Source organism: Astyanax mexicanus, chromosome 10 (genome assembly GCF_023375975.1).
Source record: "Astyanax mexicanus isolate ESR-SI-001 chromosome 10, AstMex3_surface, whole genome shotgun sequence".
Classification (NCBI taxonomy): Eukaryota; Metazoa; Chordata; class Actinopteri; order Characiformes; family Acestrorhamphidae; genus Astyanax; species Astyanax mexicanus.
Genome location: NC_064417.1, coordinates 4,170,767 through 4,196,425, shown reverse-complemented (window position 1 = coordinate 4,196,425; position 25,659 = coordinate 4,170,767). Strand labels below are relative to the sequence as shown.

At 39.5% G+C, this 25,659-nt stretch overlaps 1 protein-coding gene across 1 annotated transcript in view; it reads left to right on the top strand.

Moving 5' to 3' along the window:
• The first annotated feature begins 331 nt into the window (after positions 1–331).
• kdm7ab (lysine (K)-specific demethylase 7Ab) overlaps positions 332–25,659 on the top strand; it is a 42,858-nt gene continuing 17,530 nt past the window's right edge. Inside the window, exons 1-6 of the mRNA XM_007228362.4 lie at positions 332–456; positions 13,895–13,980; positions 14,953–15,070; positions 15,923–16,083; positions 21,236–21,377; positions 21,987–22,173. Of these exons, the coding sequence (XP_007228424.3) occupies positions 359–456; positions 13,895–13,980; positions 14,953–15,070; positions 15,923–16,083; positions 21,236–21,377; positions 21,987–22,173 (792 nt within the window). The 5' untranslated portion in view covers positions 332–358. The remainder of the gene's footprint in view (positions 457–13,894; positions 13,981–14,952; positions 15,071–15,922; positions 16,084–21,235; positions 21,378–21,986; positions 22,174–25,659) is intronic.

Genomic DNA, 25,659 nt, shown 5'->3' with positions numbered 1-25,659 from the left:
CCTTTTTTAGTCTGGATACAACTGAATTATGCATCAATTTGAGTCAGGCCATCATTGCCCATTAACCCATTAAAATAAGTAATGCAATTAAAATAACTCATTATTAGTTATATTTTTACATGTTTACAAACGCTGCCGTAAAAGCTTGGCCTCATTTGGTTGGCAAATTTGACTTTATGTCGTTAATTTGACTTTAGTCTTTAGTAGTAAAACTCACTTTACAACATCCCAAACTCCCAAAGCTGCACGCGACTCGATTCACTCGGTTGATTGGAAATGATCCGAACGAATCGATTCAAAATGACGATTCCTTGCGGGTGACTCGGACATCGCTGCTGCTTTGGTGAACAGACCGAAGATGGCGACGGCCCCGCTGTACTGCGTTTGCCGGCAGCCGTACGATGTGAGCCGGTTTATGATAGAATGCGACATTTGTAAGGATTGGTTTCACGGCAGGTAAGAAATTGAAACATTTACGCGTGATAAAGTGCTTTAAATCGAGTCGTTATCGCGTGCGCTGCTTGTGTATCCTGGCAGTTTGTGGTGTCAGTCCGACTCAGCTGTGTGTTTGGAGCGGAGCTACAGCTGAGAGAGAGAGAGAGAGCAGGGGTTCATGTGGAGCTTTGTTGTTATCTGGAGTAACGCTGAATAAAATGGGTCTTACTGGCTGTGCTGCTCTTATGACTTGGCTCGTGTTGTTGCTGTTTTCCTTTACATTACTACTTTTCCTTACTGGTTAAACTGACAGACTGTTTTAACTACTTTATCTGAGAAGAGAAAACGATTCGGACACAAAACAAAACACATTAGCGTTGCGTTTTAGCTCGCTCGCTAATCTGTCGGGTTAGCTAACGCTACGCTAGTTAGCATTGCAGTAAAGGGACTTGCAGGAAGCCTCAGCTGACGGACCCTGAGTGTAACTAGTTATTTTAGTATTTAAATAGAGATTTTTTTTATTTGCAACGTTTAAAATGTATTTGTTGGGACGTATAACTTGAATTACCGTATTGGAAAGTTTGCCATCAACAAAATAAACTCCAGATGATCGATTTTAGAAGTTGCAGCAGCAGCAGGAGTGTATTTGTAGTTAGCTTAGCGTATATAACTAACTTAAACCTTTTTTTTTTTTTTACCTGCAAGTTAGATTGTTAAATTAACCATGCAAGAAATTTACAGTATTACAGCAGCAAAAGGGTAGCATGGCACTCAGTACAAAAATAGATAAAATACACAGTGCAGTATAAATAATAAAAATTAAATAACTCAACACTGTATAACTTATACAGATAAAGATATATTTTAAATTTAATTTAAAGATAAATATAAGCTAGTTCAATCATTGGCTAACGCTAGATTGTCTTAGCTAATTAACTAACTAACTAGGTTAGCTAACTTGGCTTTGTTTATTTGCTGGTTATTGACTTGTATCTGAACTGAGACTAACTTGGTTGTGTTTGTGTTTTTTTTTTGTGCTGCTTCATTTTTAATCTATTCTAATCTAACTATCTAGTTTTTAACACGTCCCATAGCTTTTGCTACTAAATTCAGTTTTGTTTATTCCTCATGTCAGTTATTTTTGTTTTGTATATATAATGTACTAGACACCATAGGTTATAAACCCTGCTGTTGTAGTAAAGCTAGTGGTGTAAATCAGACCTGTAAAGTAGTGCAGGGGATCTGTGCAGGAGAGAAGTAGTAAGGAGGGGGGGCTCTAAACAAAGACCAGCCGTGTAGTTCTCACACACATTGTGGTTTTCTGAGTTTAGCTAAATGCTCTCGGTTAGAGGGCGGCTTTCCTGATTAAGTGATACTCGCGGCTCTGTTGTGTTTGTTTGTGTGCAGTTCTGAGGATCCCCCCTCTCTCTCTCTCTCTCTCTCTGGTGAAATATTGAGCTTTTCTTCTCGCTCTGAATGTTTAGTCTTTGCTTTGGCAGCGGGGGTCGGACATTTAAATGCCTCTTTTAGCAAATATGGGCACGTGGTGGGAGCCGCCTAGTGGTCGCATCAGGACCCGCCTCTAAAGGGGCCAGACTCCCGTTTGACGTGTCCGCGTTTAAAGGAGAAATCCGGTGTGAAATGGAATTGGGATGAAGTTAAAGTAAAACATGAACCTTTGTTGAATAGCCCATCTCTGTTCTCCCGCAGCATTCCAAAATCCAATAATTTTGTGCTTTTTGCCCAGCATTCTTTACAATGGCTGCTTCAGGGCATGTTTTGCCCTAATAAATCACTTTTTACACATTATTCACTGTAGAATCCGAAGAGCTGATATTTAAAACAAGGCGTTTAGAAGTTAGATGTAGAGCTTTGGGCACCTCCATCACTGTACTGATCATGACATATATCACATATAAAAACACACATAATGCTAATAATTATTATTAATATGCCATGCCATAGGTCTGTCCTTGTTAAAGAGCATAATACAAAGTATTTCCACATGAAAGCACATATTTAATATGTCAGCGTCCTGAATCATTACTACACCTTTGCCGTTTGTAACAATCCAAACCGTTTGAAAACCGTTTTGATTACTATAGCTGTATTATAGGTGTAAGACTTTTTATTATGTGCCTCGTTTTAAATGTCAGGGCCCTCAGAATTCTATTAATAAAGTGTGAAGCTACTTCGAGCTTGTTAATGGCTTAAAATAATCTATTTCTTTTCATGTGTAATGCTATGCCCCTATCGCTAGCATTGTAAGACTGTTGGGAGCATCGGCTAAAAGCACTCTATTTAGGAATGCTGGAAGTGAATGGAGGTGGGCTATTTGACAAAGGTTTTTACAACATCCCAAATCTGTTTCACACTGGATTTCTCCTTTAATAATACTAATAATATGGTTTAATATGAATTCATTGCACTGTTTAAAAAGTAACTGGCAACCAAGTCAAACTCATTTTACAGAGTTTAGGTCTTTGCAATTTTATAGCCAATGCACACTCAATTAAACCTAAACATGCCAGTACACACACACACACACACACACACACACACACACACAGAGGTGGACAGCCACTTCAGCCCCCGAGAGTATTTTGGGGGGTTAGGTGCCTTGCTTAAGGGCACCTTAGCTGTGAATTTTGTGGGAGGAGAAGCCCTGTTCCTTTAGTCCCTCAACCCCTACTTCCTGTCAATCCACAGGGTTAAACCATCAACTTTTCCTGGCCAGGTCCACTTCTGTAACTTTTAAGGCTGCCGGACACCACACATGCTGCAATTAGACACCAAAAAGATGAAGTACAAGAACTTCAAGGAGAACAGAACAGAACATTTTTGATTTGCATGAAAGAAAATGCATGGGTAATAGAGTATGTTGGGGGTTTGGTGGCCTGGGACATTGATGCACAGTCCTTATCATCCACAGATGGCATAAAAAAAATGACATTTAAAATTTTTATATATTGCTAATCAGGCCACTGCAGCTAATGGCGTGTATACCCTACAAGACTTTCAGAGTTGTCCGATCTTTGTACCCTGCACACTACACAAGTCTCAGAAAAGAGTTATCAGAACTTCTATTCTACCATCTGTGGTCTGTGAATGTATGAAATGTTTGTAAAACAAAAAAAAGGATGATATTGCATGATGATATCGGAATTATATCTGTATTGGCCGAAAATTGCTTTTTTTCTTTTTAAGTCATCGGCATCAGTCGATATAGCCAGTAATATTTTTTTCCGGAAACGGACCAAGCAATGCTGGCCGCACTGCTACAGTTGGCCAACACTGGTCACAATACACTGCTGATTTCTGCTCATTTTTATTAGTTTTAGAATTATAAAGTTATCCCGGGGTGTCCAGTCTCTCTGTAAGTTATAAATGTGTATATCAGCATTGGCATCTGCAAATACGTGTGTAATGTTAGTGGATCCTTAAAGAAACCCAAGCTGTCTGGGTTTGACCCAGTGTTTTACACTCTTCAGTCTGTGTTCACTTTGGCTGCTATCTCGCTGTCTCTTTCCCTGCTGTTGTCTTAACACCCTCCTATTCTGTTCAGCGCAGAACTGTCGCCTGCCACCAATGGGATTAATCTGTCTAGCCGGAGGCTTGGGGGCCCGAGGCCAGGGACCGGCCTGTTATCTAGCCGCGTTTCACGGGCCCACTCGGGAGGCAGCAGCCTCTGGGGGTGAGGAGCTTGGAGGATTATGAGCCTCTGTGCTATTCATTCCTGACAGTGATGAGAGGCTCAGCCTAATATCAGCGTTACAGTAACTGCACAGCCTTCAGCTGCCTTTGTGTTTGTGCAACAGCCACGTTTTTTTCCACAATAAAGGTTAAGCCTAGGCTGATACTGACTACAACACAAGGGGTTTTCAAGGATTGATCATGCTTTGATAATTTCTAGTCCTTGCATCCTGTGATTTTTGGAAATGAGAATTATATGCATAATTAAATTGTGTATATATGCTTAAGCATTTGACTGTGCGTAGGAGCAGCAGCAGTGGAAGATTGATGGAGGCCCCGTTAGCCACGGGCAAGTTCAAAGCCCCATTCATCAATGTCTCTCAAAGATGAAAATGGAGAAGGGAGATAGATGATCTGTCTTTCTACCCAAATCTTAAGTCTGTTTGGTTCTCAGTTAAATATGACCCACTTCTCAGACTGGGAAATGGTTTGGTCTTGAAGGACTTTTGATGAAGTGACTTTTGATCAGTGCACAACAAGAACCGTTGTAATGCATAATTCATTCATTCATTTGCCACATATGTTACAGCAGTTCTGCTCAGAATTTTATAAAAAGTCATAAAATTGCAGTTACAAAACGGTTTAAAACAACAAATACAGGAACTGGAGATGTTTAATGAGGCCCAGCCCAGTTGAACATTTTAAAGTCAATGTTTTTATAATCAACATTGGCGATTATATCGACTAATCGTTGCAGCCCTAAACATTAGCCACTGTAGTTCAAATCTAACTAACATCATTTAAGGTAATTAGCATCTAGCCAACATCAGCTAAGGTAATTAGCCTCTAGCTGTCATCAGATGTAGTTTTCATCTTGCTAATGTGAGCTGAAGTGGTTATTATCAGCTAATAGACCAAACATTTAGCTAACATCATCTAGATTAGTTAATGTCAGTTAGTGTAGCTAACTGTCATCAAGTCAATGTCAGTTTACTTTTGTCTAACTTCAGCCTCTGTAGTTGATATGTCTCCTGAAATGATTTTTTTATGCACTCAAAATGGGTATTACTATAGTATTGCTCAAACAACCATCTAAAGCATCTATCAGAGCATCCCTGACTGAGACATAAAAATGGAAACCCTTTTATCAGTTCTTAAATTTGTCTTTGTATGAGAACTTTGAAGGAGCTCTTCTAGCACTGCAGCACAGGCTGACTTGTGCGGTTTTAAACTGCAGACAGCGTGACTGTGTTTCTTCTAATCTGTGAAAGGGCATATATGACAGTTCACCTGCCCACAGAGCGTGTGCACGCACTGCTCGACAACTGCTGGAGGAAGTCTCCAGCTGCAGGCTGACTGATGGTCTTGGCCGTGCTGCGGGTTCGAAGCCTCAGAGGCCCATTTCCTCTGCAGCACTTCCTATCCTCATTACCTTGAAGAACTCAAATAGTTTCATGCTGGTATGATCTTGACCATCGGGAGCAGAGGATGAGGAGGAAGCCTTGGTTTACCTTTCCTGCCCTTTTTATTATGCCACACTTCCTGCCACTTCACTGTCTGTTGAGTGAGCTGCTTTTTTTGCGGACGATTTCCTCCCCAGCATCTGTCAACAAGGCTGAACTCGGCCGGAAGGTGCAGGCAGACTGTTGTTAGAAGAAGTTTGTGAACCCTATGGCATTATCTGGGTTTCTGCATGAATAACCCATGAAATGAGATTAGTGAGGTATTTCATAAACTAGATTGGTGGGTAAGCTGCATAACTCAAGCCAGAAGTGAGGATTATCTGATAATTCCCTTTACCTCTTCCCCTATTCCCCTAAGCTTGACTTTGGAGTTTAGTAACTTTCTATCTGCAAAATCTTCTAACATTCATCCAGAAAGGCCTTTGCACATGGAACCAGGTTTATTTCTGCATTTATTCCTGAATTTCGTTAAGTTTATCCAGACTAGTGATTTCATGTAATCACTTTTGTCCTTTATACCAATATTCTACATTTTGTTTATAAGATCTTACCAGTTTTGGGGAAAATGCATTGTCCCCTACATGCACTTTTAATTCTATTTAACTGCAGAAAGTATGAACTCAATTAAGACATAGTAAAAGACTAAATATTCATACATGCAAATATATCGCCTCTGATTGGCTAACAGCAACCGTTAGAAACATTTTTACATAAAGAGATTTGTACAGTAATAACAGTCTTTGCAATGTCATATGTTACTTTACAACATGTTTAAAATTTCCCTGCTGAGTGCAGTTCAGCCACTGACCTAGTCTTAGAGTCTCTGTAAAACACGAAATCCACTGGAGATCCTATTTAAACCTATAGTTACACACAGAGTTGGTAGTCCAGGTCCAGGAAGTAAAGTTTTTACTTTTAACTAGTGTAAACAGAATTGTTCTAAACATACATCTACCTATCTCAATTGTACCTCACTGGTGGTGTTCCATAGACAAATTCTGACAGAGCTGGGCAAAGCATATAATACTGATGTGATATTCGCGCAAAGAATACAGGAATGAACTGCTGTGCTGTTCCTAGCACTGTTAGCTCCTATCTGATGAGACCGTGCCGCTGCCTGGCTGCATCTTTGTCTGTGGGCGGTCGTGAGCCGAGGTGGGCAAGGCCATGAATACTAATTCACGGATCGACTTGTTTTTCTGAATATTTTCTTTTACTAGTTACTGCTGACAATGGAGGCTGAGGAAGAGTTTCATGTGCAGCATCATGTACAACTGAGAGAGACCTATTGTATTTCACGAAGAACGAGAAAGGGTGGATTTTAGCATATTGCCCATGTCTGTGCCTTTAAATAGCAAAAAAACACCACATATTTAAACTTAACAATTCTCTTAAGGGAAGGTCATTAATTCCGAACCTTCCCACGACAGTAGCTTGTAGTAGCAGAATGGATTGTATCCGGTTGGCGTGGTCTGTATTGGTAAAGCTGGTGATGGATGCACTTGCAAGGTCGTTGTCAGGTTCTGCTTAGACGTCTTACTCAAATTTCACATCCCCTCGAGAGACAACAGAAACCTTACACCTCCCCTGCTTAACAAGGGACCTGTGTGTTTGAGTTAAAAATTCAGGTAAAGGAGCAGAACTTCACTTTTACTCTGGTCTACGACTGTATGAGTGTGTGTATGTGGGTACAGCGACAGTGGTGAAGGAAGTCTCTGGCTGAAACGAGGGAAAACACTCACGGCAAGCCACAAATCACAGCTTGTAGAAGGTTAAACACAGGCCATGTCAAATGGAGTGTGCTTTTCACCTGCTGGGTACTTTAACTGCACAAGTCTACACGGGCATGACTGCCTCACGCTGTATGAACATGCTAAAAATGGGAGCGAGAGAGCTATAGCTGACATTTTGAGAATTCTGCCTCTACGCCTGCCATCACCATGGAGACACATTTCTTCTTCTCTCGCTCTACGTGAACTATTGGATAGATCTGTTGGAGACCCATTGGCTGAAGTGCTTTACTGCTTTCATTACGGGTTCTCAAAAGCAGACCTAAGGATGGGAAGCCTCAGGAGAATGCTCCGCTGAGTGAACAGCTGCGGGGCATTCGCATGTATTTGGAAGGTTTCTGTGCTTGACCTGAGAGGTTGCACAGAAGCCAACTCTGTGCATTATCTGGGTCAGGCATCAGAAATCTACTGGCTGTTGATTGGATGCTCTTAGGCCTGTGTTCAGGGGACCGTTATTAAGAAAAACGACATGTCCTTTCAGGTTTTTGACTGGACCTGTTCCACCTTTGGATATACCAAAATGAGCTCCCTGCCGCTCATCTAACTAACGACAGACTCTCCACTCAAGCGAAAGAGCAGGTTAAAAGACAGGCAGCCAGCAGGGAGCTGCTGTTGTCAGGAGAAATTTCGGGCAGCAGGAAAGGATTCCCCTCTGTGTCTGAAGAGCTGCTTTGTTATGCTCTCTTTAGTGGTGTTTGCCTGTAGAGGCCAAACCTATTGTCTTTTGGAAGGCTGTAATGGTCTCATTTCTCAGACACAAACAGCCTCCAGAGAGATTTAGAGTTTAGAGCAATGGAGCCCATCCACACAGGTCAGCAACAAGGGACTTGTTTGGCTGTTGTTGTGTTTCTTCAGGCCTGTTACATTAACAGTTCCTGATCGCATTGCTTGCCAGCATTGCTCGTCCATCAAAACAGGATATCACATTGTCAGAAATTGTGTGGGATTTCAGACAATAAAGCAATAGCTGTCTCCGATTTCCACGTCTGTAAAGATCTCCTGCCGTACCAAAACAACATGCAATACCAATGCAATAACAAGTAGATGCAGTCACTGGGGTTATAATATTGTACAGAAACAAAGCAGTGTTGAACACTAGGGGTGCTTTTATACTTCTTCTTGTTTGGTCCAGACTTTCTAACTTTTCAGTTTGGTACAAACTTTAATAGCTTTTGTAGTTGCCATGTTTTAAGTTGTTTTAAGTTGCCATGAATCACAGTCTGGACCAATATACCAACATTTGACCCTAACCAAAATAGGCTGTCTGTCCTAATCAGCTATTAAACAACAGAAGAATAATTAAAAGAATCACCATAACGATATATATATCATGATACACCACATTTAAGAATATTTTCAGTTATTCTTCGAAAAATATGACAAAGTAATATCATTGCTTACTTTTTTCCAACTTTATTTCAAAGTGACATTAAACCAAACTTTCACAAATGAGAATTCCTACCTTTTAGTGCAGCAATATATATGTATCTGTATATGTATATCAGATGATAACAGATGAGGTAGATGCAGTAGCTAATTCTTTCAAAAGAACCATTCGTCTCCATTGTTCAGCTCTCATGAGTGTAATAACATAAAGCATGTCGCAAAACGACGTGTCCTCGCAATAACGTAAAGCAGTGTCATGTTGCAAAAACACATTACGAAGATTTTTTTGCAAAGTTTACTCTATTGTCCCTAATATAAACCGAGTTTATGCCCACGCCAATACATTTCATTGTAGCCTACTTTATATATTTGCATGAATAATTGATCAAATTACTGTAGAAATGATAGGGACAATAAAAGGTAAGTAGCACAATAGACACTTTTTTTATCGTCATATCGCACAGCACTATTTGCAGATGTTGTTCCATATTCTGCCTCCCTGACAAAATCCAACATTCTCTTTGTGTAGATACACATCAAACAGCACTGAAGGGTGCAACAGGTTATAGTGGTGATCCCCTTATCTGCTGTAACTGTAGATTAACCACATTTATATGCAATGCAGGTGTATTGGGTGGATTCTAAATTGTCAGGGAGAGCGAATACGGCACAGTCACATGTTCCTACAGATCAATCAATGTTCAGTACACTGAACATGCAGGCTGCAGTTGCATCTAAAGCGTCTTACCTTAGATCCTTACCTTAGACCAAGTGCAATTCAAGAAAGCGGATACTTGACTTGTACTTGACAGTACAGGGTATTTTTATAGGGTAAACAGAGCCAATGTAGGTGATGATGACAGGATGTAGCAGTGTTGTTAACTCTGTACTCACTAAACTGTGTTGTGAGAACAAAACTAGCCAGACCAAATATACTATACAGTTTAACAAATACATGAACTTTTCACTGGTATTTCAGGTGTGAAAATGCCCCTGTGGGAGGACCAGTGATACCTGGCTTGTGAATATATCTCAGTCATTGTTTTTCTGAAATAAAGCTTCGCCATGCAGTTGAATTACTCTGGATCTTTATTTCTATGAGGATGAAAGCTCATTATTTAATTTTAATTAGAGCATGTCTCGAGGCAGTTTTGACACAGCAGCACTGCAACTCTCTGAACATCTCTTTTGCCTTCTGATGAGTCTCTGCTTCTTCCATTGTGCTTCGTTGACACACTTTCAGAGACTGTTGCATCATCCTCTTTGGCCCAGCAGCCAGACAACTCGCAGTAAGCCACTATACAGCCGACTTTCCAAACAGCATAACGCCTCACTTCTCTAGATCTCATCAGTGGATGTGTTAAAATTGGCACCTTCTGCTCTGCTTTGGAAGTGAGAACACAGTGAAATGGAACATCTGGGTTGAGATTCAGAATAAAAACGGCTCATTGTAGTCAATATAAATTAGAATAATACTTTTTTAACAGTATTTTTTATTTATTTTGTGTGAATAAAGCAAGCACTGCGTAATCATATTGTAGTTATATATCTGTGCAGATTTGCAACCACTGTTGGACTTGCATGTAGATGATGTGCGGGCGCTGTGTTTAAAATAACGTTTATTTGATTGCATTTTTAACCCAAATAACAGCAGCTGTGAGCAGCACAGCTCCATTTTTAACAAAAGCCTAGCTTCTCTTTCTGATGTGTGGCATCATGCTGATGGTTGTCCTCATTAAAAACTGCAGTTGAGCCAGCTCCCTTTCGTTAACACACCCATATACAGGATGAGGAGAATCTATATGGTAGAGAACAAGGAGGTGTAAGGAACTCAGTGAGCGCAGTGAGACAGTTCATAAAGAAATTGTGAGACTGCTGAAAGTTTCTGAATGTAACGGAACGTATGAGTTAGTCAGCTGTAAGCCAATTAAAAAAAATAAATAAATAAACACTGATTCTGAATATGATTATATCACTACAATTATATTACTGATGTTTATCATATTGACACTAGTATACTTGTGTTATGGATGATGACAGCCCCAGGAGTAAACACGAGGTAACCGCATGGCCTCCATCCACATGGTTGGGCATGTGCTTGTAAACGCACATGTCGAAAGCTGTGCACCTCAGTCCAGCACAGTTTTGCAGTGCAGATTTTTCCAGTTACAGCTGAATTCATGCTTTTAATCCCAGGAAAATGACTTATTTACCTTTTAAAAAAGCCATTTAAATTCCTGATTGTAATTTCGATTACTGTTCTTTTGCTGTTTTTTCGGGATTTTGAGTGCTCGGCGCTGACTCAGCTCTTGATCAGTCCAAACATGAGACAGCATGAGGGCGAGGCTAGTGACATCACGAGCCCTGCATTGTTTAATATCATGACATATCTAGTTGTAAAAAGAACATTTGCAATATAACATTTTTTTTGCAATATTGTGCAGCTCTAAGAGCAAGTAAATTGTCCAGTCGCCAATATAACGCGCACGCCTTAGTTATGTTATCAAAATGTGTGATCTTCACATAAGCTGTTTTCTGTGGTTCGCTCAGTGAGCTAATAGATGCCTGTCACTGCCTGCTCCAATGGCCCACATTCTTCTGCCTTCAGGCTGTTTTTAGCAGCATGGATCCCTGTGTTCTGCAAAGCTTACTCAACCAGAGTAGGAGTCCGGAACAGCGCGGCCCACAGTAGGTCAGGAGCTCCGGCGGCGCTACGTAACTGTTCCTGTGACTCACTTCCTGAGTGCTCTTTTCCTCAGCTCCCAACAGTGAGGCCACTGATTGTTGTTGGCTTTAGTGCACCCAGGGAGGGAGGAGGGGATGGAGGGAGAGCGTGAGGAAGAGAGATGTGGCTGGTTGTCAGAATTTGCAGTCAGCTGTTTTTTCTTTCATGAAGCAAGTTGACCAAGAGGATATGTGAATGTGGGTGTCGCTTCCTATCCCAGAGCTTAGAGATTGATTTTATCTGTGCACCAGCCGATGTGGAACCGGCACCGTTCTGGAACCAGGAGCATTCGTTCTCAGCGGGAACCGAAAAATACTAGGTTCTTCAGCGCAATCAGTGTTTACCACTGCGGTGCAACACCTTATGATGACGACATATGATGTCAAATTTTTATGGTTCCACTAAAACTTCTGGAAACGCGGACTGGATCACTGAAAAGCACCACAGTTCTTATAATGACACTGACTCAAGAACTCTAGTTCTTTCAGTGGAAAAGTGCTATGTGAGCATCGCTGAGATATTAACCACTCACCCACTTCTAGTGGTAAAGCAAAGTGTAGTTAAGCCATTATCCAAATGGATTGCGTTTTTTCACGTTTCATCACCAAGGTTTAATCATAACAACGTTGCATACAGTCTCACTCTACATCTGTTAGTTTTTACTATAACAACTCCTTCAAGCTTGATGAAGAGCTGCAATGAAAATGCACAGACAGAGCAGATGTTTGTAGCTTAAATGAAGCATGTGGACAAAAACATTACAGTATGTGATTTAGTAAACATGTACCATGATAAATCCATATACATAGACCACATGTCATTAAAAAGGAACCAGTATTGTATCCCATGACTTCTGCCATGTCACGTGAAGGAAATTAACACTGCATTGACCTGCTGAAAATGTGTCTGGGAGTTGTATGGTCACATGGACAATTATAGCCAGATACTGCTGGTCACAATTATTACCACTCACTGCACTGTTCACTCTGGGTGGTAATGCCTCATATGACATAATTAAAGTAGTCATGTGACATTGTAGATCAAGGAATGTTTAACTTGTATTGCACAACTTTGTAAATGCAATGTACAATCCTTCTGGCGCCCACTATGAAGCCTCTTTGAACTCATATCGCCTAACATTGAGCCACTAACAAGATAGCACCTCAACTTGTGCAGGAGTGGTACAACTGAAGTACTGTTGGCTTCATATTTTGACAAAGTGCCCACATTTTCACTAAAGAGTTTCACTGACCTTTTTCAATCGCTGCTGATTAAATCGGGAAGAACTTTTGTCTAATTGGGGCAAACCATTATCTAATTCAATATGATAACTAGCCTGATCATTTTTGTTGCAGCAGAGAAAACATCAAAATATAAAACGGGACTAAGTTTGGTTCCACTGATGCAGACAGATGTTAAAAGAGGAGAAGAAGTCTGTTCTGGCTTTTTACGAGTCAGCACATTTTTCACCTCCATGAGGCATTAGACATACACCCCCAACCATGCCCCTCCCCCCTCTTTTAACCCCCTCACAAACACACTCCCACCTTACTCTGGGCTCTGCCTAGTGGGAGGGCCAAACCCAAGCTTTGATGTGGACACTACTGCTGTCGTTCTAAAACCACTGCTTCACAAACCTTGTCGCGCCACAGCCTCCGCCCTACCCTCCCCCGCCCCAATCACACACACACACACACACATGCGCACACACACACTCTCACTTCCTTGCCCTGGAGCAACACCCAAATATAACCCCACATCTGGAGTCCCGACTCAACCAGCCCTGTCTCGCCATAACCGTAATCAGCCCAAGCTGACCTCGGCCAGAGTCAATCTCAGGTCATGGGAGCCAGACCCTTTTTATCTGCCTGCACATCAGGATTGTGTTGTGATGCATGAAGTCTGAGGATATGGGCTGAAACTGGAGTTCTAGAGCTCATGATATCCTTAGAACATGTTTGTGATATATGCAAGAATTGTTCTGGCCAAGAGGCCGTCATTGTTAGGCTTTTATCTTGTATTTTCCCACATTTTGCTTAGCCAGTTTACCCGCCCACTCGCTAGGACTTCCCCTACCACTTGCAGTGCTCCATGCTCTATACTGCATTTCTGGACAAGCAGAGAGGTGCAGAACCATGTGATAGGATATGATTTTTCACAACAACAACAGTTTGGCACAGAATGCAATTCAACCTCTTCTGCCTCTTCCTAACCTGCCTTCAAAATCCTTAAGTTATTGCTTTACATGGCAATTTGAACGTTCTCAGAATATAAGCTACTTACATGCATCTGATATCACTATTTTATTTGATTATTTATCTGATATCACTATCTTATTTAATTATTTATCTGATACCACTATCGTATTTGATTATCTATCTGATCTCACTATTTTATTTCAGCTGTGTTCGTGTTGAAGAGCACCATGCAGTGGACATTGATGTCTATCACTGTCCCAACTGTGAAGTCCCACATGGCCCCTCTCTAAGTAAGTCTCTCACTTTCTTTTCTCATCATATTGCATCTTGTCTTGTCTACTCTCCTGTCTCTTTTTCTCGTCCTCTTTTAATTTTGAGTTCCTGTCCTTATCTATTCTCATGTCATCTTGTCATTTCTTGTTTTTTCTTTACCTCTTCTCTCCTTTCTACTCATCGTATGTTGTCTTGTCTCGACACTCCTCTTTTTCTTCTCATCTCCTCAATTCTCTTCTCCTGTTGTTTCACATTGTATATTCTCTCCTTGTTTCACCTCATCTCTCATCATTTCTCATCTTCTTTTCTCTTCCCTTCTCTTCCTGTCTTGCCTCATCTTATGTCACATCATTTCCTCTCCTCGTTTTATCTCTCTAATTCTCTCCTCTCTTATCCTTGTCTCATCTAGTCTTGTCTTCTCTCCTCTCCTTTCTGTACCTAAATTCTGTACTTATTTAGGATTTTTTCCTCTCCTTACTTTTTTTTCTCATTATCGTGTCTCTCTTCTCCACACCTCATCACTTTTCAACTTATCCTTACTCCTTTCCTCTCCTTACTTCTCTTCTCATTTTGTCATGTCTCTTCCCCTTACTTTTATTCTCACCTTATCATTTTATCTCATCTTTCATCTCTTGTTTCCTCTCCTCTCTTTACCCTTTTCTTTCACAATTCGTCTCTTACCTCTCTTCCTCTCTCTACTTCTGTCCTCTCCTCTCCTCTATTGATTTGCCCTTGTTTGATTTAAGCACTAGTGGTTTTCCTGATCCCTTGAGAGCAGACATTATTAGGCCAATTTAAAATGTAATTATCAAATGGACATTGAATGTGACCCCTGTTGCTCTGGAAAGGTTCAGGCTTTAAATAAAGGCAATAAAACTGTATGATAGATTCACACAAATTGGCTTTTCTTTTTGGAAGAACATGAAACAGTTACTGTTCAATTCAGGGCTCTAATAATGCTTATGCATGTAAATGTCTTGTGTTTGCAGTGAAACAGAGAAAGAACTGGCACAGACATGACTACACAGAGCCAGACGACGGCAGTAAGCCAGTGCAGGCTGGCACTTTCGTGTTTGTGCAGGAGCTACAGAACAGGACCTTCGCCAGGTATATATGTGCATGTAGACAACTTACACAATCACTGTGAAGCCATTAGGCACCACCATCAAACGTCCACATTGACACCTAGACATGGGTGTCTGGTGCACAAAAAATTAAGAGACCAATTCAGTTTCTGAATCAGCTTCTCTGATTTTGCTATTTATAGGTTTATGTTTGAGTAAAATGAACATTGTTGTTTTATTCTATAAACTACAGACAACATTTCTCCCAAATTCCAAATAAAAATATTGTCATTTAGAGCCTTTTTTATTGCAGAAAATGAGAAATGGCTGAAATAACAAAAAAAGCAGCTGAAATGCAGAGCTTTCAGACCTCAAATAATGCAAAGAAAACAAAGTTCATATTCATAAAGTTTTAAGAGTACAGAAATCAATATTTGCTGCAGTTTTTAATCACAGTTTTCATGCTTCATGGCATGTTCTCCTCCACCAGTTTTACACACTGCTTTTGGATAGCTTTATGCCACTTCTTGTGCAAACATTTAAGCAGTTCAGCTTGGTTTGATGGCTTGTGATCATCCATCTTCCTCTTGATTTTATTTCAGAGGTTTTCAGTTTGCTAAAATCAAAGAAACTCATTATTTTTAAGGGGTCTCTTATTTTTTCCAGAGTTGTATATTATCAAACTGATGTGATAAAATGTTATTTGACAAACTATTCCTGGAAATAATTTGCTTTTCACGCCATATAAATTGTTTAAACAGAATAGCTGATGTTTTTCTATAATGAATATCTAGGAACACAAAAATGATTTGCAGTGTAGCAGTACATTGTATTTGGTGTCACTCTTGTCTGCTGTACTTCTCTGGTGCTGATGCTTTGTCTTTGAAATCTTCAGTGGGGATGAGCTTCTGGTGCGGATGCAGGGAAGTCAGGTGACCCAGCGCTATCTGGAGAGACATGGCTTCCGCTACCCCATCGCCGTGGCCCAATTAGACGGACTCGGCCTCCGCCTTCCTCCTTCAGATTTCTCCGTCAAGGATGTAGAAAGATATGTTGGTAAGGATGGGCGAGGGGGGGGGGTTGTGGGTGAGCATTATAAGTAGGTCAGTGTGTTCTCTCTCTTTTTTTTCCTCCACATGCATCCTGTTCTTACTATTGAATGCTCTTTACATTATGCATTAGGGCTGCATGATATTGCAAATGTTTTTTATATTGCAAATGTTCTTTTTTCCACAATATATATTGCAATATTAAACAATGCAAGGCCTGTGATGTCACTAACCCCGCCTCAACCCGTGCGCTGTCTTGCGTCCGGACCAATCAAGCGCTGACTCAAAACCTGAGGAAAACGGCAAAACAACAGTAATCGGCCCTTTAATTAGACATTTAAATGAGTTTTAAAAGCTAAATAACTGGAAATATCTGCACAAAACTGTGCTGGACTGAGGCTTTCGAAACGGCGTTTACAAGCACGTGCACAGCCATGTGGTTGGAGGCCATGCGGTTACCTCAGGTTTACTTCTCCCACCCCCCACATGCTCCCCCTCCCCCTCGCGCTTCTTAGGCAGCAGCAGCCTGTCACTTACACAGACACAGAGACAGCACTGTGTATCTACTTCCTCTACGTCCTGCAATGTGACTATCTCGCATGCGCACATTGCGATGACTATGAGTACTTAAACAATATATCGTGCAGCCCTGTTATGCATGATGAACAGGGTGTGACTAGGTGTAAGTACTCATTTTGATAAGTGCCGCATCTGTGTAATGGAGATTTGTATTACAGTGCAGAAACCGGATACACTTGTAGTTGTGTCGGACGAATACTAAGGGTTGAATGAGTTCAACCTCTTAGTGAGAATTAATGAAGCTGTAATAAAATAAGTGTGTGGATAAAAGCGGTGTGGCTTACAGCCGCTCAGTGGCCCTCACCCCCCCAGCTCATTAGGCGCAACTAAAGGTGTCCTGTTACACGCCCACCATCTTACAGACAGCTCATATTTGTCTAGTCCAGACATAGCTTTGTCTGTGAAGTTTAGGTTACACACAGACACACCTGCACACCCATTTACACATACACTTAACTGTGATGCAGACTAGTGGAGGTGGTGGTCTGCCAGGCAAAAAATAGGAAAAGAGTTGCTTTATAAGTAACTTTGGCCTGCCTGTTAGAGTATTAAAGCAAAATCATTGTACTATTGATGAAAATATGCATTTAAACCTATATCCTGCTCAAAGTTCTGTAAATTGTCTCCTTTGGGTTTCTTGATTTCTTCAAGTTTCAAGTTTATTTGTCATTTGCACATCATGTCAAGACATGATGTCACTTTACAGTAATAAAAACAGTGCAACATGGCAAAAAAAAAAACTAAACAAAATATCATAAACTCTAGTGTATAGGCAAATTAATCCAATGATATATATATATATTTTAAAGTAACTAAGTATACTAAAGTGACTAACCATAACAGCAATATATAATAAATATAAATATATTGTTGGAAATGGTCAACTTAAAAAGGTGTGGGGGTCAGTTTGTTCAAAAGCCTGACGGCCTGTGGGTAAAAACTGTTTATCAGTCGGGTTGTTCTGACCTGGATACTACGGTAACCTCCTGCCTGATGGCAGATGGGGGAAAAAACGAGTACAACAACACACACCCCATCTGAGGAGTAAAGTAAGCTGTGAAAATATGCATGTCCTTGAAATCCTTTAATGCTATGCTAGTGGATTTTGCATAACAAAAAAATAGAGAAAATTATGAAATTTTGGTGTGTTTGTGGCTGTAACACCATGTGCTCCATTACAAAGCTGCTGTGAAGTAAAGTAAAAATGCCAGGTTCCACAATATCTACAACATCATCATGAGGAGCATCTATTTTACTGTATATAGTTAAAGATATGTACAATCTTACATGCAAATGTACATTTTTTTTAAATAGCTGTCAAATAACTTGGTGCATATCCACCTGGGACGTTCTGACACAGCCTCAATTTGTCCTATTGTTAGCTGATTAGACCCAATTGTTACTGTATGTCATAAATAGAACTGCTGATTAGACTACTCTCCATTTATGCGTGGGTGAGACTGTGAAGACTGAGGAAAAGGATGTTGGAACTGTATAATTAGAGGAAGGATCTCATGCTGTTGCTCCTCTTCAGAGTTCAGTGACCTCACATTTGGGATGAGCAACTGAGAGTAAAGTATGAAATAACAAGAGGCCCCAGAAATATAATGCAATCCAGTGTAAACTCTAAGAATTTAGGATTTTAAGCTGGCAGCGAGTGCCTATAAATGTCAGGTTATTGTTCATTTTTACACTTTACTCACATAAATTAAATTACACACTTAAAACACTGCAACGAGGCTTTGTTTCCATTCTATTTAAATGATATGAAGTCATTTATTTTGTGTATCCTCCCTAACAGGAATAATAAATTTAATACAGATAGCTGATACAATTTACATTTTAAATTGTAGCTATATGCTAAAGATCATGGATTAATCTTGTTTGGTTTATTTAATTAAACATGATCTAAAGTGCATAGTGTTGATAATATAGTTCCAGCAGGTGAACAGCATATGAATCTGGGATAATCTGAAATTACAATTGGCTCAAAATATCTATATTAACATCATACTGGTCTTGTGTTCCCAGCATGCAATGGTCTGTATAAATACTAGAGCTGTTCTAAAGAAGGATAACCAGTGAACCGGCCACAGAGTCATGGGCATCAGGCAGGTGTTTTAATGTTATGGCTGATCAGGGAATATTCTTTATGGGGTTGGTCACAATTTTTCAGTTTCCAGCCTAATAATATAATTACAGAATTACAGTGAACCTTAAATTGTCTTTGCCCTTGAAATTGATGCTGTATGGGCAGTGGGATCACTGCGTGATGAATGTAAAATTTTACACGGTGACGTTATGTCTGCGGCTTGCCTTAAAAGCCTCGGGCTTCATGTTTGTAATGTGCTTCTGAACGGTAAGAGCGGGCCTGCTGCCCAGCTAATTTACTTACCTCAGTGGGCAGTGTGCCTGAACCGTTCACGAGGGGCCGTCCACCTCTCTGGATCGAACGTTGGGCTTTTTTCCACATCTCCATTTACTTTAAAATGATAAACCACGATCTCCACCTTCTCCATTAAACGCTGCTTTTGTACCTCAAAGCTTATGGGTATTATGGTTTAGAATGTCAGTCTTAAACCACCATATGTGTACCATAAAAGGGATATTTGTACTTCTAGGGGTTTCATATACAGCTGAAAAAATGAGACCACTTCAGTTTCTGAATGAGTTTTTCTGATTTTGCTGATTTATAGGTGGTATTTGAGTAAAATGAACATGAGAAATGGCTGAAATAACACAAAAGATGCAGAGCTTTCAGACCTCAAATAATGCAAAGAAAACAAGTTCATATTCATAAAGTTTTAAGAGTTCAGAAATCAATATTTGGTGCAATAACCCTGGTTTTTAATCACAGTTTTTATGCATCTTGGCATCATGTTCTCCTCCACCAGTCTTACACACTGCTTTTGGATAACTTTATGCTGCTTTACTCCTGGTACAAAAATTCAAGCAGTTCAGTTTGGTTTGATGGCTTGTGATCATCCATCTTTTTCCTGATTATATTCCAGAAGTTTTCAATTTAGTGAAATCAAAGAAAATCTTAGGTGGTCTCTTATTTTATTTTCCAGAGCTATAAGTTATTAGCTGGAATGTTGTATTTATTTTTTAACATTATTAGTATTATAGATGTGTGTTAATGTAATAAATGTGCTAATTTGTAATACTCTGTGCCTAGGGAATGATATGTTATATGGATTTATTGGCCTCCCACCATCTTGTTTTTTGTTAATGATGGTCTATGTTTGTATTTTCCCTTGGTTCACACTGGTCTTGATGGAGATACAGTGCAAAAATAGAGCCACTAAGAAGGAGCACCAATTTAGGATCCCTGTCTAAACAGTACAGGTCTTAATTTATTAAATGCATAAGCTGATCTTACAGTACATAACTACTCCTGCTTGATCTCAGGCTAGCAATGATAAACTTTCTCGAGGTGAGGTGAGTATGACTCTGACTGACATCTGGCCCTGGCCAGCTGCTTTCTAGAGCTGTGAGCTTACACACATCCACCAGCTGCCCTGCCCCACACTCTACAGTGACCTTACTCACAGCACCTCTCTGACAGGCTTGATTTGTTGGCTGCCAGCTGTCTGCTGTATCCACACAGTATGTTTTTTAAGTGTTTTATTAGGAATCCCTATGCTGAGGTTTGAAGGTTTCCCTGTTCAGGCACACCTGTTTCACCTCATGCAGGACTTGGCTTCAGGTTGGCCTCAGTGTCCATGATGCTTCTAAAGCAGGCGATCATGGCCAATTTCTACATATGAAGTTGACACTTGAATTTAAATGTTTAGAATTGTTGGAAACTTTTTTTTACACATTTTGCAGTCTGCTCTAAATTATTTAGTGCACAATAGAACAATACATTTTAGAAATCTTATTTCATAGGCTGATCTATATCCACAGCCATCTTTCTGAAGGAGAGCTCTTTGCTCAATGTGGCTCAGATCTGATTTTTTCATGGCAGTGTGAACGTGCCAAATCCGATTTTTTTCAACCAGATTTGAGTCACTTCCATATGTGGTCATAATATGAATGCTAAAATCAGTATTCATGTCTCTTTTTGCTTTTACGCATTAGCATTAGCGCTACATGCTTCTCTCTCATACCCACACATTTATCTCTTGGTGCAGCTGTGCAGCTATAGCTGCAAAAACAGCTAAAGCAAACCACCTCTACCTGATCATGTACTTCAGACCAGCTGTTTACTCTAAACTCCAGCAAAAGGTGCTCCACATATGAGCTGCTAATGCATTCATTTCCCTTTATACAGCTATTGAGTCACCTCTTAAATATGAGGGGTTTTTTTTTGTCGTTTGCGAAGAAGATGACGTTTATACAGGTATCAATGTGCACATATGGGACATTTCACACAGATCGATTTCTGATCAATTAATATTACTTATTCATTTTGTTCTGTGTGTTTTAGTTATGTTATTCTCATCCAAAAATGTTTTAATAGGGTTCTCTGTTTTTTTTTTATTACTATAAATGAAAATGTTATGAATAAGCCGTTTTGAAATAATGAGCAACCATTAAAGTCTTTTTTTTTTTTTTTTTTTTTAATGTACTTGCAGGTGGAGATAAAGTGATCGACGTCATCGATGTGGCTCGTCAGGCTGACAGCAAGATGAAACTCAAAGAGTTTGTCAAGTATTACTACAGTCCTCAGCGACCGAAGGTGCTCAATGTCATTAGCCTCGAGTTTTCAGACACCAAGTAAGTTTGACTTAAAATTTGTCTTTTTGTTCATAAATTCTTTGTCAAAAAATTGTTGCACCTAGAAAGAATCAACTAGCAGTAATGATGGGTAGTTGTGTCAGACTTGTGTCAGTTGTTGTGTATCAACTAAGAATGGTAGTGGTTCACCATTACATTTTGAAATAATGATGTTGATTAATGTGTATTTTCCCTGTTATTTAAATAAATCAGATCAAATCGCAATTGCAATTCATTACCTCCATATGGGTGCAAATATTTTTGCAACACGTTTTTAATTTTTTTTTTTTTAAATCTTAAAAAATAAAATCTCCAGACTGTGGCACACTTGCTGTTCTATATCTGATTCATGCTTTATTTTATTCCTATTGAAGAACACAGCCGATATCAGCACACATTCTCACACACAGGACGGGAATTCTTATTCTAGTTAACAGCAGGGGGTTCTGAGCTCCAGCTGAGTTCAGAGCAGATGTGCTGAAGGCAGTGCCGCAGTATGATTCAGATCCTCTGACTGACCCAATCCCATGCTGAGAATCTCACTACAGTCAGGCTTTGAGGAAAAGTGAAAAGTTTCTGCACTAACTCCGCTGTTATCTGCTGTTTCAGGATGTCAGAGCTTGTGGTGGTGCCAGACATCGCACAGAAGATGTCCTGGGTGGAGAACTACTGGCCTGATGACTCGTATTTCCCCAAACCCTTCGTGCAGAAGTACTGTTTGATGGGTGTGAAGAACAGCTACACTGACTTCCACATTGACTTTGGGGGCACGTCAGTGTGGTACCATGTGCTTTGGGTATGTTTCATAATACTAATAAGCTAATAAGCAGCAAAATCACTGACTAATAAATAATCTATTAAACTTTGAATAGTTATATGTTAGGGGTGTCAAGATTTCGACATTTCATCGAAATCGATCGAAATTATGTCATGGTCTGAAGCATCGAAGTCAAAAAGAGCAGTTTTGGTACCTTTCTCTTTTTATGATTTTATTTCTAATTTTTCCCATTTTCTCCCCAATTTACACGGCCAGTTACCCAACCCACTCATTAGGACTCCCCCCATCACTAGTGATGCCCCAACACACCAGGAGGGTGAAGACTAACACATGCGATACATGTGAAGTCAGCCACCGCTTCTTTTCGAGCTGCTGCTGATGCAGCATTACCGAGCAGCCAGCGCGCTTGGAGGAAAGCGCAGCGGCTCAGTTCCGGTACATCAGCTCACAGACGCCCTGTGCTGCAGACATTACCGTAGGAGTGATGTGGGGAGAGAGCGCCATCTACCCACCCGGAGGGAGCAGGGCCAATTTTGCTCCCTCTAACGCCGGCAACTTGATGGCAAAGCTGCATGAGCCGGCGTTCGAACCTGCGACCTCCTGCTCATAGTGGCAGCGCTTTAGACCGCTGGACCACTCGGTGCCTCTCTCAGATAAAGTTAACAATATATCTTTATTAAAGAAAAAACTTGTCATTCTCAGGGACCAAAAAAATCTTAAAGCCTAATTTTTATGTTTAACTGTTATAGTAGGATAGAGTTAAGTTTGTTAAGGCTCTAATTGTTCTATTATTTTTTGCTTGACTGTTCCTGTATTTCTTTTATTATTTATTTTGTTATGTGCACACTGCTGCTACCAAAAAAAAAGCCACTAGATGGCATTACAAATATATCTTAATTCAGTTATTTAAATTTGACCATTAGTGCCTAATGTGGTGTATTACAGATCACTTGTATCACTTTGCATCACTTACATTAAGCCCACCATTTGAAATAAGATATTGTAAATTTGATTAATCAAACCAATAAATGACCATAGACTAATATAAAACTAGCATAGGCCTTTCTGCTGTAAAAAAAAGAAAAAAAGAAAATCGAGAATCGAATCGAATCGTGACCCTAAAATTGGAAATAAAATCGAACCGAGGATTTAAGGAATTGTGACACCACTATTATATGTACATAAAACAGTACACTATAAGCAAAGCATTATATACTATAGAGTATTAAAAAAATGTATTTGATGTGTAACAGTGGTGGACCTATTATCTTCTGTACCAACACTGCTAATCAGACACAAAATAATAATAAAAAAATGAAATTAGATCTGTTATTTGAGTTGTATTGGTTCTTTATAGACCCATTGCATTTACTAAATTATCCTAAAATAACCATTTTTAAGAGTGTTGTTAGAAATGCATTAATACATCAATAATTGTACAATTGTTTATTCACTAAATATTAAATATTAATTAAATATTAAATCTGACAAATTTTAATAATTAAAATGAATTTATTTTGTTTCCTTAATTATATAATGTAGTCATGATGAATAGTCCTTCAAGTGTTAGGCTACTGATCAGTACAAATATAGTTTATTAATAGTGGTTTAACTATTTTATAAATGATATAAACTTAGAACATAGAACATTTAATCTTGAAAAAAAGCATTATTGTGTCCCATTAATTTTTCCATGCACTATGAAAGCTAAAGGATGCTGCTGGATGTGTGTGTATGGGGCCTTCTGCTTTAAATGAGAATGTGATTTCTGCCATATGTGTCTCTGTAGACTGAGAAATGTTAAATGCTCACGCAATTTCAGAAAATACATTTCCCCTTCAGCTGGCACCCACGATCAAGTTTCCCCTTTGGTAGCACTTCAATTTACTATCCTCTATTAAAACTCCTTTTAGAAATTTCTACTAACAAATCTGTTTTAAATGATGAAACTGGTTAATTTGTCTCCACAGTGTAACTGACTAAGGCATTTTTGCCATTTTTACTTCAGTTCTCAGTTCTGTGTTGTTCTCTACTACCTCGCATGTAAACTGTCTTATTAAGTGCTTATTATTAAGTAAGCTCAAGTAGATATACTCATGCGGTTTCTTACACGTAATAACAGACTGCTATTTTTAAAAATGGTGTGTATCCCAACTAAAACAACCTCACTTAGGCCCTGTTTTTTTAATAACAGTGTATTATAAAGTGTCAGAAACCACATGAGCAAGGCAACTAGACATTACATAAGAACTTGATGATGTGCTTTGTGTGGGGCTGATTTAGCCATGCAGTTTACACAGTGCCCACCGATGGTTATAAGCTTTACTTGCTTTATAGCTACATTAGCTTTAGACATTTATATATTTAGTGCAAAATAAAACAAAACAGGCTGAATTTAGCCATTCTATGCTTTTACACTTAGGCTCTTTTGCAAGCATTTTTATATGACAAGCCCAGTATCAACACTGACCCTTATCTGAGTCAGTACTGTTTTTAAATCAGGCTAAAGGCGTGCAGCATCTTCTCGGAGGCTCAGTACTAATTATTGCTAATCAGTGCTTTCCTTCAGCCACACAGGGGAGGTTTACACTTGTTTTTGTCACCTAACAGCTGGTTTGTAAATTACCATTATGTTTGTTTACAGCGTAGCTGCTGCACTGAAGCAGTGGTGATTACTCACATGAGTGCGCATTAGCATGTTTGGGATGAGCATTTAACCCCCTTGGGTGGTAAGTGGAACGAGGGGGGGTGCTGTTCTGCCCTGCTGCTTTGAGTTTAATTCCTCTTGGGTTGAAAACTGTGTCCCTGTTGTAAAACAGCAGAGTGAAAATCCGTCTGTTTCTCGTGGGATCAGCTGTATGAATATTTCATGGAATAAGCTGGAGCAGCTTTGGAGTATTAATGTTGGGTTTTGGAAGGATTGCAAAAAGGCAACAATATGCAAATAAGCACTTTATGAAAATATGTACTGAACAATCCAAGGCTGAGTCTGAAATTAATTACTACTCTCTCATTAGTGTTGCAATATATATATAGGGAGGGTCTACATAGTTAATAAGTAGCATTAGAAACATACAGGTGCATCTCAAAAAAAATAGAATAACATTGAAAAGTTACTTTATTTCAGTAATTCAGTTAAAAATGTGAATTTCATATATATTATAGATGTATTAAACACAGAGTGATCTATTTTAAGCATGTCATCTGTTGGTCTACTGTGTTATATCAAGTCCAAAGTCAGTGCAGCTTCTACCAGGAGATTTTACAGCACTTCATGCTTCCCTCTTCTGACAACTTAATGACAATTTACGGGGATGTGGATTTCATTTTTCAGCAGGACTTGGCACGCTGCCCACACTGCTAAAAGTACCAACTGGTCTTATATAATATAAACATTTTCTGAGATACTGATCTTTGGGTTTTCTTTGGCTGTATGCCATAATCATCAGTAATAAAATAAATAAATGCATAAAATAGATCACTCTGTCTGTAAAACATCTATGT